At 45.1% G+C, this 12,846-nt stretch overlaps 1 protein-coding gene across 3 annotated transcripts in view; it reads left to right on the top strand.

Annotated features, from left to right (window-relative positions):
* The window catches only part of TCF20 (transcription factor 20), a 59,339-nt gene extending 47,260 nt beyond the window's left edge, over positions 1 to 12,079 (top strand). Inside the window, exons 4-6 of one of the 3 annotated variants that reach the window (XM_035335220.1) lie at positions 3,100 to 3,149; positions 6,164 to 6,258; positions 9,945 to 12,079. In XM_035335220.1, coding sequence (XP_035191111.1) covers positions 3,100 to 3,149; positions 6,164 to 6,214 — 101 coding nt within the window. In that variant the 3' untranslated portion in view covers positions 6,215 to 6,258; positions 9,945 to 12,079. Of the gene's footprint in view, positions 1 to 3,099; positions 3,150 to 6,130; positions 6,259 to 9,944 lie in introns of all 3 variants that reach the window. The other 2 variants (XM_035335210.1, XM_035335228.1) reach the window with 2 other exon arrangements.
* The last annotated feature ends 767 nt before the right edge of the window (positions 12,080 to 12,846 follow it).

The raw sequence follows: 12,846 nt of genomic DNA, 5'->3' as shown, positions 1-12,846 counted from the left end.
CATTTACAAGGGCTCTCAGGCCTTTAGAATATGCATGACTTCTTTTGTATCTTAGGGGAAAAAAATAAACCAGAAAACACTTCCTGGAGTACTTCTTAGGGTATGTCAGGTCATAAGCACTTAGCGTTTGACAGAGTTACTCTGTCAGCCCTGGAAGTGTGACGGTGCCGTAGCTGGGGCTAAAGATGCGTGTCAGATTCCTAGGCAGTTGCACTGAGCCGAAATGTGTCTTTACCTTTGCATTCCTGTGGCTTAGAAGCTAGTATCCTGACAGCAACTGTTCCCCATCTGAAAGGCAGTATATTTTTGGTGAAATACCTCCAATTGCTTCAGCTCCTTGAGGTGCTGGAGCCGGGCCCTGCGGCACGACCTGGGCTCTGGCTTGGCGCTGGCCCTGGTGAGGAGCCAGGCCTTGTGCCGCTGCTGCTAACGGGCTGCTATGCGAGGCGTGCGGCTCCGTAAGCCTCCCGTTTGTACATATGGATGCTTGTGTATATCCCGATTCAGCCTTCCTTTTAATCTCCTTTCATAGAAAATAATCTTTGGCAATATAGGGTGTGCTTCTGTGCAAGAGGACTCCTGCTAGCCATTTGCATAAAAACTGAGATGAGTGGTGCCACTTAAATAATTTTTATATGGAAATGGCTGCGGTTAACGTTGTCTGTGTTTGGCTTGCGTCTGTCCAAATTTATGAAGAGCCTGTGATATCTCAAGATAACTTAGTCCTAGGGATGTCTCCATGGAAACAAGATCTTTGTTTTCTGAAATTTTGTATCTGCTCCCTCTGCTTCTTCCTCCCCACCTGGAGTCAGATCCGGACTGTTGCGGCACGCTTACCCCCACAGCATCTATGGTAGGGAGGATCAGGAACACATATTTTTTTTTTTTATAGTAAATTAGGAAAAGACTAGCAGCAAAATAAAACGAATTTTCAGAGAGCAGAAATCCTGTGTCTTCACAAGTATTGTTAAAGATGAGTAACAAGGAGAACACAGAGGGTGAGACAAAGTGTGAAGCTTGCAGAAGAAAAAATACTTCTATTAAAAATGTTTTAGGTTTTCCCTGACTACTTTATGGAGAAAAATCTGTACAAACAAGGATGAGCCTCAGTTCTTTTTCCCTTTCTGCCACAACGAGCTGATCATAGCGATGTGTCTGATGACTTCATGGTGAATTGTAATCTGTGATATAAAATACTTGCTAACTGAAATCCAGGCCATCTTGGTAATGATGAACGAGTTCTGCTGCCTCAGTTATTCAGTCAGTTTTCTAGTGAGCTATTTTTCACAGTTGTCCCCTAAGAGAAACAAAAAATTGTCATTAATTAGGTCCTCTATTAGTTGTTGCAACAAAAATGCCAGACACTGTAAGAAATAGAGCTCCATAGTCAGATCAGGCATGAGGTGCAAGGTGTCTGACTCTTATTCCTGATCCTTGTACAATCCTCGTTCCTTTCTGATGCACAAGATGGAGAAGTGCATTCACTGCCCATGTTGAATTTCCAAGAAATAAAAAAAATGGCTATCCTAACACACTGTTTATATTTTTGATCACTGCTCTGTATATTTTTGATTATTGCTGTATTATGCAGTGATAATTCAGGATGTAGTCTAAATGTATGATTGCTGCCCTTAAAACAAGACAGCAATTTATTTTACTTCTGTTACTTGCTAATACCGCATTTGAAATCGTTATCCATGGCAGGATTAAGGTTTCACTCTTCCTTGCTAAAATCTCTCAAGTAACTTAGCCCAGTGCATGCTGTTTCCCTTTGATTCAGGCCAGAGGCACTCATGTTGAAACATAAGCATTTCATAGCGGCGAGATGCTCTGCCAAAGCTTGGGTGTCTAGAAAGCTTTTCCCTCAAGCTTTAGTTGCAGTCTCCTGCTGTCCGCTAAACTCTTCCAGCAGATTGAAACAGCAGGTAGCGCTGGTTATGCTACATACTTAAGAGCGTTTTAAATTAGCACGTTTTATTTACCATTGCGCTTCTTTCCTTGCTAGCTCTTTGGGTAGGTTGGAGAAGACGGGCGGCTGTAAGCACCTTGCTGAATTCTCATGCTGTCAGGTCAGCCTGCCTTTGGTTTGCGAGGCGACTGCAAAAAACAATGTGAGAAGTCTGGGCGAGTTAAGAGGTGCCCCTGCCATTCAGGGTGCCCAGGGAAGGCAGCTGAATTTCCTCAGCGGGGTGCTGCTGCTCCTTGACTTGGCTGTGAGGGTGAAGTACAGGCAACCTGGAAGCCGCAGGGTGGGAGGCAGAGTCGGACACTGAGCAGTGCTGCTGCTGCGGGCACTGCTGCTGCCCCTGCAGCTCTTGGAGATACCGTCTGAGCAGGAGGGTGAGAGGGGAGGCAACACCTGCACTGCCACTGCCCGTGAAGAAATGCTCCATGGGCTACCGTACTGTGTAATTCCTTCCTAAACAGGTGCTTCTGTGTAGGTGCCCCCTTTCCGGAATAGGTTTAAATCATTAATTAAGCTATTTCATAGATCATAGAAGCTTCACGTACAGGAATCGTGGAAGCAGATCCAAGTGCAGCATGAGTGACCTGACTACCAGGCATAGGGTCAGAGTGTAAACTGATCACCAGGATTTGGGATTGCAAATAAACTGTCAAATACACCCATGCCTAGAGACACACACCCCTTCTGCCCTGATGTTGGCAGGGCCCTGGGGTAAGGATGAAAGGCAATGATTTTCCTATCAAGTATAAAGCAGGGATCGTCTGTTCAGATCAGATGAAGGTGCCTGTCTTCCTTGTGCTGTTGCAAGGAAGGCTGGAGTAGGTGAAGGGGGTTGGGGTACAGGACGTGTAGACTTGCTGTTCTGATTCCTCTCTGTGATACAGAGGAGTAGGGAGACTGGGGATGCTTGGGCTTGGCTTGGTCATCCAGGTGACATTGTCACTTGGGGCGTTTAGGAATTTTATTTGCTAAAACTTTGGGGGTGGCAGGAACAAACCTGCTATTAAGACAGTATTCCTAAAAAATGTTTAAAATAAAAATGTATACCTGAGAAGCAAGATTAACACATGATGTATTATTCAAGTTGTTTTTTTATTAAAAATGTAATAAACTGCTGTCTTCTCCTCCCCTAGATTGTTTACTAAACGAAGAGAATTTCTCAGTGAGGTGCCCCAAGCACAAGGTAAGAGTCTTCTCCTGTATTAGACCTGCTTTTTTGCTGCCCTCTTCTGGTATCTAAATTTGCTTTAGTAATTTCATACCCGGATAACATCTGTAGTCAGAGATGCTTTTAGATGAATTCTTCTGTGATGTGTGCTTGTGGTATATTCTGGGGGCAAACATCGACTTGAGAAGAATACGGAGAGTTTAAGAAGATAAATGAAGTTTTTGCTGTATCTGCTCAGTTGTTCTTTAGATCCTTGATGACTCTTTAGAAAACCCAGCTTCATTTCCTGTCTTCTGTGATAGAATCAGTACACTGCTCACTGCCTCTGTTCAAGTGCTGCATTGTAAACTGTGGTGTGTTTTTTTTTTAATGGATTTACTGAGGATGCAAAAAGAAAAGTAGCTCATGGAAAAGCTGTGAACCGCTGTAGTCATGAACCTGAAACACCTTGTCCTAGTAAAATGGCAGTAACGAAGCCAAGTCCTACCATTCAGCCTACAATACACGTTCAGCTCTTCTGTAGATCCTTGGCTCTCCAAAAGACCCCTTGCTGTTTCCTGGCTTTGGTGATGGATGGATTCAGCGTGCTGCTTCTGCCTAGGGCTTGGGCATGCTTAACTGCATGTCCCTGGAGCCTGCAAATACCGTGGTGCTAGGAGCTGGACTGTATTGCTCTGGGTGGAAAGAGGAGACAAGACAGACAGTACATACTCTCTTGTGCATATTAGCAGTGCGATACAGGGCTGGGAGTATCCATCCACCCTCGTGCCCCCCACCCCAAACTACCCCCAGTCCACAGTCCATAAGGGAGGTTGCATCTCTAGGAGCCTGCGGATGTCCTCCCGTCCACTGGTTTTAAGTGCTCTGGGGTATCCAGGAAAATGGCTATTCTTGTGGCCGGTTGGGTACAACATAAATTGTGTGAGAGCGTGGATGGCACATGCTGGAAGAATAAATGATAATAGGGAGTAATTCTGTTGCTCTCTAGCAGGGATTAGTTTCCATTTAGTTCTTGTCTGCAGATCTCTTCTCTGCCTAGAATTAGACTGACATCTGGTGGTCTTTTGTCTTCACAGATTATCTTTAATCTGTCTTTTGTAAACACACAAGAATTAGTCTCATGTTCCTTTCTAGATGTTTCACCACAATATGATGCATTTATGTAGATGTATTTAAAACGCACTGGCAGATTCTGGGGGCATTGAGTCTGTGATCCAGACCTGGCCTACTTTCCATCATACAAAAGAAAATCACTTACTCTGTAAAACTGTGGAGATGTTGAAAATTTACAGCGAGCTTAAACTGATGCATTAATGTTGCATGAGCCTGCACTTCTTGCCAAACAAAAAGGGAAAGGGTGAGCTCCCCTTACCGTGGAATGCAACTCCAGAAGTGCCACCCTCTTCCCAGTTTTGGATACTTGCCTAAAGAGAATGAGAAGGTTACATCTATGAAGGTTGTTTTATTTTTGCTGCCCGCTGCCTGGAGTATTACAATGAAAGATAGTTCTTAAGTTTTTCATGGCTGGCTTGGGGCAGCACTGCTGTATATTAGGATTCACTCTGATGGTACCCAAACCATGAAAGGAAACAACCGTTTTATGGAATCCAACCTCTTGGAACAGATGCTGAAGAGGCACAATGATTTCTGAAGTAATTTTGGGGGTGTGAGAGGGGGAACACTGCCAAATAAGTTGATTAAAATACTTCATGAGGCAATAAAAGTTGTGAATTTTACTCAAAACTATTCCACTGCACACTTGCTGTGTTACTTCAAAAACAGAAATTCAACAGCAACAGCCTTTGACACTGACCTTTGGTGGCTTTTGCTTAGTAAATACATGAATCATTTGTTTGCAGTCAAGCAGGGCTTTTTGTTGTGTGCTTGCGACTGCCCTTGCTCTGTGGTTCACTAGTCATTACTGGTTTGCTGCAAGTTCTTCTGCAGGGCAGAGTATAGCATCGCCGCGCTCCTTCCCTTGTAGTCACTGGAGTGGGGAGGCTGGAACAGAAAGGCTGAAAACCATTGCTCTAGAATGACTGGGAAACGAATTATACCCATTTTTCTGCAAGCTACGAGCATGAGCAACTGAAAGGAGAAGAGATTTTAGATTAGACCATTTAAAACCAGGCTGTTAGGTAGCAACAGTTTAGCATTAGTAGCTAATTAGTAGCTGTCTAATGTCTCACTCCTCTGTTCTTTAGTTAATGGGTGGAAGAGCTAACTTCATAAATCCACTGACACTCAGTAAGTCCCCCAGTATAGTGCTTCTTACCCTTTTTTAGCCCATGCCTCACGTCAGTAAATACACCTCATCATAATAAGTGGCTCCTGGAGAGCAAAGGTGCTCCTTGCCTCATTAACTGCGCTTAACACTCGAGGCAGAAGCAAGGGAAGTCCAGAGGGACTGGTCCTGCCTTTCCCTGTGCTCCCCAGCGAGCTTTCCCATTTCCTTCTGTCAGCATTGATGCTTCAACCATCCATGTCCTGAATGTGCTACTTTTGCAAAATAGCAGCTTTTATCACGGGGAGAATGCTGTCTGAAAACTAATCATCTTCGGAAGGGTTCAGCTTCCACTCGCAGACCCAGCCAGCTGTGTGTCTGCAGCGCAGCGAGGGCTGCTGCAAGAGAGCTGATGAGGATGCAGAGGCGCAGAAGGGGGCACAGAGGGGATGGGAGGCTTTTGGAGGCATTGCACTCTTAGATTGTCTTAAGCCATCTGCAGGTTAGTTACAAGTGATGTTGCTAAGTTTGTTCTACCTTTTTGTGTTAAATTCTGTGTTTCTTAACCAGGCTTTCATATCCCAGCCTCTTTACTTTTGCAAAATTGCCTGCTTTTGTCACAGGGAAAACTCTGTCTGAAAATCTGTGTCTGGTTTCAATACTGACTTCTCTTTCTCTCTCTCACTTTCTGTATGTTCACTTTCCCTACCCCTGTCTTCCTTTTCTCCCTTGTTTTCTTTTTCCTCCTCCTTTTGGCTTGCTGGTTCGTCAGCCCCTCCTTCCTTGCTCTCTTCCCTCCTTGCAGAACAAGATGGTGAAGGGCAGCCTCAGCACAGAGCAGTCGGAGCGGGGGTGAGGGGGGAAGTGTACTCCTGGGAATGGAAATAAAAGCAAGCACAGGTGAGTTGGGGAGAGTTTCCAGTTTCCGCCTGCCTTCTCCTGTGGCTCCTTACCTGCAGTGCTCTTCCCCGCTGCTATGAGATAACAAGGTGATCTTGTGTACATGCAGAAAATCTGTAATTACTAATTTTTGTTTCCTTTTTGTCCTGCTACCACAGTGTGAGGCTAGTGACCTCAATTTTGTTATATTTCTGCAGCAGTTCCTTCTGTTTAGTGGTGAGAGGCAAAGCTTGTTAGCTGTTGGAACTGCTTGATTACTCCCCAGCTAAACCAGTGGCAGAAATCTCCTTTCGTATTGCCCTGATCATGCCCATAAGGACTTGAAGGGTTTTTTCCTGAAGTCACAGGCAACTGCCTGGTTCTGGCTTGGTTTGGTTTTTAAAAAAAGTTCATCAAAGTCTCTTAAATTTTGTATGTGAGGAAAAATTAATGATGCTGATGAGTTCAAGACCATTGCAATTTTGATTCCCATTTTCTGGAAATGTAGATACAGGGATAAGAGCATTAATCTCACCAGGAGCCCATTAAATTCATTTCAGACCAGCATTTTCCTTTATTTTGCAAACAGATGTGGATGAGAGAAGATGGAATTGTATCCCCAAGTGGCCACGAATTCAAGTTTCTGGAGTTTCTTCTAATTCCTTACGTCCCTTCACTGGATCGAGGGCAGTCTGTAGATGCCCATGGTCAGTGCAAGTCAGCAGCGCTGCAGAAGGCAGCAGTTGTGCTCTCCAGCCCCACTCCCTGCCTCCCCCTTTGACTAGCCCAAACGTTCATACAGCCACGTGTGAACCTGGTCAGAAACTTGATTTGTCTGAAATTACGTTTTGCCATGTGGTCAGGTCCTAACCTGGTGTGCTGTGTGGCTGGGCGAGTTCCCCGGCACAAGGAGGGAGCAGCACAGAGGTGGGAATCAGCACTGGGGAATATGATGGGGTAGGGATTTCTTATTTCCTTTCCGTCGAGTTCATTGCCATTTGGTGGCAACAGGGAGGTCTAAACGAATTAAGTGATTTCAAATTAGGTCCTGTTGGCACATTTTCCCATTAACTGTAGCCCAGTAAGGTCTCCCGACTTCATTGCTCAGGTGCATTTCTTACTGCAGGCATTTGCTTCTCTTTTTCTTGCAACAGTGCAGCTGAAGTTGCTCTCTCACGTCTGCTGCCTGAGCTGACCACAACGGTCCCTTTCCCTCAACACCATTTTGTTGCTTCCCAGGCACCTCCTTTGCCTTACAATCTTGCTCATTTCTCCAACTAAGTGACTGTGAAGAGCTTTTAACGGTGCTTTCTATGAAAGATGAGGGGTGAACTGGAGGATTCTGGTTTTTAGTGTAGTGCAGAAGACAGCTAGTGTTTCCTGTAAAAACTTTGTAGAGTGACTGCTGCGTTGGCCTAGGTCTGTTTTCTGTGATGTTATTTTTAACAGTATTTGTTCTTGGTTCTGGAGTGTTGTTAAAACGGTTACCATGCAAACAGTATTAAACTTCAAAGTCCATTATTTGAGTCACTTTTTCCTTCTATGGTAAAGGACATTGGGCTTCTTTTAAGCTTTTCTCTTCAAGTGTACAAGCCAGTATGGTTGATAATGTTAAACAGGGTGGTAGCCTTACAGTGCGTTAGGTACAGCTGCTTAACACCAGAGAAAGATGAGGAATTGTCTTCTCAGGGATGATTTTTGCAGGCGTTTTAATAAGGAGTTTGTGACTATTAGCATGTCCCAGAGACCTTTATGCAACACTGTTTACTGCATCACTTCCCAGCACTAATTTTTATACAACAGCAATTTACTGGCTTAAGACCTTGCAAGCTGCGGAATCTCAACACCATGTTTGCTGTGTGCTCTAGGCATCTCTCGGAGACATCATTCCTTCCCAATTCTACTTTTGCCTCAGGTGGTTCTTACCTGAAGGTCCTGTTTAGCCTCCTCCTTTGGGGCTGAGAATATTTTAGAGATGAAGCTGTCCAGCCTGGCCTCGTATCAAAAAACAAAAACCACGCAAATCCAAAAGGTCCCGTTCTTAAAATAGGGTTGCTGCATCATGGGGGTAATTAACTGAGTTTAGAGGACTTCTGCCACTGTCCTGGTGGAACAGCAGCTGCCGTTTCGCAGGCCTTACTGTAACGATAGCAGGGGCAGTCGGCTGTTGGGCTGTTGGGCTGTTTCGCCTCGCTTCGCTCCTCGGCCCGGCAAGTTAGGAAAAATCCTGCGTGTTGGCTAGCATCCAGGCAAGTCAGTGTCTTCTGTCTCTGTTTGTTGCTTCTTTCTCCCCGAGCCAGTTGCCTCCAGAACATTTGGATCGACTCCAGCTCTGGAGAGCGACTGTGAGAGTGAGTCTGGTGCTCTGGATCTTGTCCAGGAGCGGGGAAGGACTCTCTGTGTGGTGAGCCTGCTTTCTCCCGGAGCCAGTGCCTAATGCTCTGGATTGATTCCAGGCATGGGCAAGCGGCACTTGTACAGGAGCCAGAGACAGCAACGCGGCCTTGACACTGCTTCAGTGCGGGCTCACAGTTGCACAGTAATGAGTACCACAAAGGTCAGCTGCCTGAACTGCCTAGGAGCCTCTCTCCTTTCCTCTCGAGCTGTAGCTCCGCGGCTTACCCGTCTGTTTTCATACGTACTTGCCCAGCTCGTCGCTCGTAGCCCGGCACCCCCGTAGGAGGGGATGTTTGCAGCCAAGAGGTACGCTTGCTGCGACGTAACCTAGCTGGTGTGCTGATAATCAGAGGGGCACTGGCTTCTGCATCACACTAAGAACTCCTGCAGTTTAATTGCCTGCTCTGAGTGATCGTGGGTGTGGCCTTGCTCACAGGCACACCTCCAAGGCCAGTAGCTGCTTTCCATACGTGCCACTTGCGTGGTGAGTTTTTCTTTACCCAAGCCCAGTAGCTGGTGGGGGGATTCATCCAAGTTGCATCGAAGGGTTAACTTGCTAAATAAATACATTGCTTCGGGGCCTCACTTGTGCTGGGGAGAAGGGAAGAAAGGAATACATTATTTCAAGCTTCTCCGCTGTGCAGATTAAGAATGAGAACTGGGGCTTAGAGAAATGGAATTTTAACTTGGTCTGCAGTTTCTCTTTTGAACTACACCTCCACCAACGCAGTGAACTCCTGGAGTTCATTTTGTGTCCTCAGAACATCTGGACAGGGAGAATGAGCAGGCCAAGCACACGGACATTCCCACCTGTGCCTGTAAAGGCATCGCGAGCGTAGCCTTTCCGTAGGCTGGCCGTTAGGTCAAAAAGGCAACACAAATGGATATTACTTTGGATATTACTTTGTCCCCGTGGACAGCATGGCATTCCCAAAGCTGTCATCACATTTGAACATGCTCGGCCCCTTTGTTTCCAGTTTCCATAGTTAGACTGGGGACCGAAGAGGAGCTGAGCGAGCTCCTTTCTCGCTGCTGGAGGCAGCTCCTCGTTCAGGGTGCAGGCAGCTCGGCCCTTCTGGGCTCCTCCGTAGCCAGGCTTTAATTCATTTTCTGCTGGCTGTTAAATTCCAACTCGTCATTCCATGGATTTGCCTATACGAACCACTCACCGTTGCGCTTGCATCCGTTTTCAGGCCACAAACGTAGAGATCTGGGTGTTGCTGCCACGCGCAGCAGGCTGCCGAGCGCGGGGGGAGTGCTGGAGGACACGAAGCTTTCCAACATACTACTGCTGTCGCTTTGTTTTTCAGGTTAGGCTGTTGAGATAAAAAAAAAGCGGTGGACATTCGTGACTGAATGGAATCTCTCCCACTGTGCAGCCATGCCCCCTCTCGACGTGCCTGCCAACGCCAGCACTTCCTTCATCAATTCTTACATCACACTCAAGACCGATGGCATCACCGAATCCGACCAAGGAGTCCGAACCAGCTGTTTCCATGGACACAATCTCCATAGTGACAGTGGGAAGGGGAGGGGGAAAAAGGAAACAGGTGGGGGGAACTAAAGAGGGAGGGATAAATATATATATATATAAAGATCTATTTTTTAGTCTCGAAAGACTTTGTTTTAAATGAAAGGTGCGCTATCCCTTTTGATGCTTTTTGATTAAAATTAACGAAAACCCAGATAAATTAAAAAACAAATCCGTAGCTAAAGTTAAATATTAAATCCAAAATCAGTGCAAGGCTTGCGGAGCCTTACATTTTGCAGGAAAGAACAGTGGAACTGGGAGTACTCCGGACTGGATTTGTCTCCCTTCCTCTTGCTTTCTTTCTCACAACATCCAAGGAAATTGAATTTTAAAAGGAAAACAAATCACAGGATAAATTGTAGGGTGTGGGAGGAAGGCCTGGATGGATGCAGGTGATGGGGTGTTTGTACTTTGTGTATGTGGGGTAGGGAGGTTAGAGTTTTAAGAAACACTATATATTAACAGTGGAAGCTTGAAAAACATCTGAAGACTCTTAGGTCATGCGGCTCACGAAGGAAGAGCTAGCTGCTGCTTGCTTAGATCACGCAAACAAACTTAACCTTGTACGTGTGGAAACATCGGTACCATGTTGGGGAAAGGAGTAGCTGTCCTCTGTGGCAACAGCATGCACCCCCAAATCCTTCCCAGAGGCTGCCTTCAGCTCTGAAGGCAGGTGGAAGACGTGGTTTACCTGCCAGGCTGGGGAAATGGAAAGGAAGTCTGGACGTTGGTGGAGTCAGCGTGCTTTCAAACTGCTCAGAATATCCACTTAGCCCTTTTTTTATTTTACGTTTTGCTTTTCCAAAAGAAGGAAGAGGGAATGTCAGTGTAACAGGCTACACTATATGGTTTTGGGTTTTTTGTTTGTTTTGGTTTTGTAAATTATGTAATTGTAAAGTTTTGGGTTTAAGGAACAACAACAACAAATTCTGAATTTTTTCTTATTAAGGCCTTAAGAAAGGGGTTAGTGCATCTTTCAGGGGTCACTCTGCCATGGGAATAAAATAGCTGTTTCACAAACAGTTTTATATAAAAAAAGCTTAAAAAAAAAACCAAAAAAACTAATAAACTTCATTTTAACCTTGTCTCCTTTTGTTTTGTGCGGACTTGATTTGTTTAAAAGGACAGAGAGACACTACTATCTGCTGCTTTTTGGTTTATTTGCCTTCATCAGTTCTGCCTTCAGCGATGACCTTCTGAACTGGCCCAGCAAGAGGAAGACCACAAAAGCTTTTAAAAATAAAAGCTTAGGATTTGTTTGATGCTCCAAGAGATCGAGCCAATGACTGGATGAATTTTCTGTTCGTGTGAGGCGGTGGCTTTTCACCGGTTCACTGACTTCTTTCACTCCTAGGATGGTAGCATATCCTAGAGATATCCAACAGCGTGGTGTTTACTGGGAAGTCACTATAGGTAGGGATCTAACCAGCATGACTTGGATTAAAAAAAAAAGGGGGGGGGTTGATATTGTGGGGAGGGAAGAACTATTTTAAAAAGTTATGTACTGGATGCTTGCTCAACTACTCGCATTTTGGAGTATTCAGCACATAAAAATAAAATCTATGATAGCTCATATTAAGATATCTATTTTAACTCTATTTTTAAAAGATCGATTTAAAGATTTGGGAGATAATTTGGCAGTTATTTATTTCTAGAAGTTGCTACTTTCGCTGATAAGAATTTGGAAAGAAAGGGCAGTCTTCTGCTTACTCCTTTCCCAGTAGCAGCTACTGAAGTTAGTATGTCCTTCTACATTACGAAATAGACCTGTTGTGATAAATGTCACTAATGTGTCCTGAATTGGTGCTGAAAATATTTAACTGCTGGTGTAGTCAGAAAAAATCATTTTTAGCATAGTTAATGTGATTGAGTAAATGACTTCTTTTCAACTGAATAAAAAATGTTTTTTTTTTTTTTCGTAGTGTCTGTTCTCTTCTACCTGTTGGGAGGGGAGGGGGAACTCATTGCTCTGACTGATGTTGGCGAGGCATCTGCTTTGTAGTACTGCAGAAGCAGCAAACTGGTAAAACTGCTGATCTGATGCTTTTGGCTTTTTTTGGTGGTGTCACAGCAGAGGGAGAAACTTTCGGGCTGGCTGGGAGGGAGTCTCAGAGGTTTTCCTTGTGTGTGCTCACGGCCGTTGTGGCAGTTCTAGAGCTCCTTGTGCACCTTGTTCGAAGGCAGTGGGAGTCACGTACAGTAAATCAACAAATCGTACCGCCCTCGACTCCATGACAAATACGTTTCCTTGGGAAGTACTTCGAACCCTTCAGGGCAGCTTCCACTTGGCCCCTCATCAGGGCTGCTTTCGGAGGTAAGGAGCGTGTTCTCCTCTAGAGAGGGGTTTTGCAAGTTGGCCATCCGCATGGCGGTCCTGTACAGAAACCAGAGCTACAACAATTCTCTAAAGCCAAGCTAAGAGGATCTAAAAGAATGTTTAATGGATTCCTGGGAGAACTTGGATATGGTCCAGAAAAATCCACTTGGAAATAAAAATTTATTTTGGATCAGGAGCTGAAAGTGCCGAAGCGGATTCTGAAAGCTGCATGCAAAATGTTTTCCAGTTCCTTCCTGCAAAAGCAATAGCTTGATACGACGGATACCCCAGCTCTGAAAGGAGGAAAAAGGGTTTGGTAAGCTTGGGTAATTCAGAGTTTGTGAAGCAGAAATGACCCACAGCT

The sequence above is a fragment of the Oxyura jamaicensis genome, chromosome 1, assembly GCF_011077185.1.
Source record: "Oxyura jamaicensis isolate SHBP4307 breed ruddy duck chromosome 1, BPBGC_Ojam_1.0, whole genome shotgun sequence".
Lineage (NCBI taxonomy): Eukaryota > Metazoa > Chordata > Aves > Anseriformes > Anatidae > Oxyura > Oxyura jamaicensis.
Note: the sequence above shows the minus strand (reverse complement) of the source record. Positions and strands in the feature narration are given on the sequence as shown.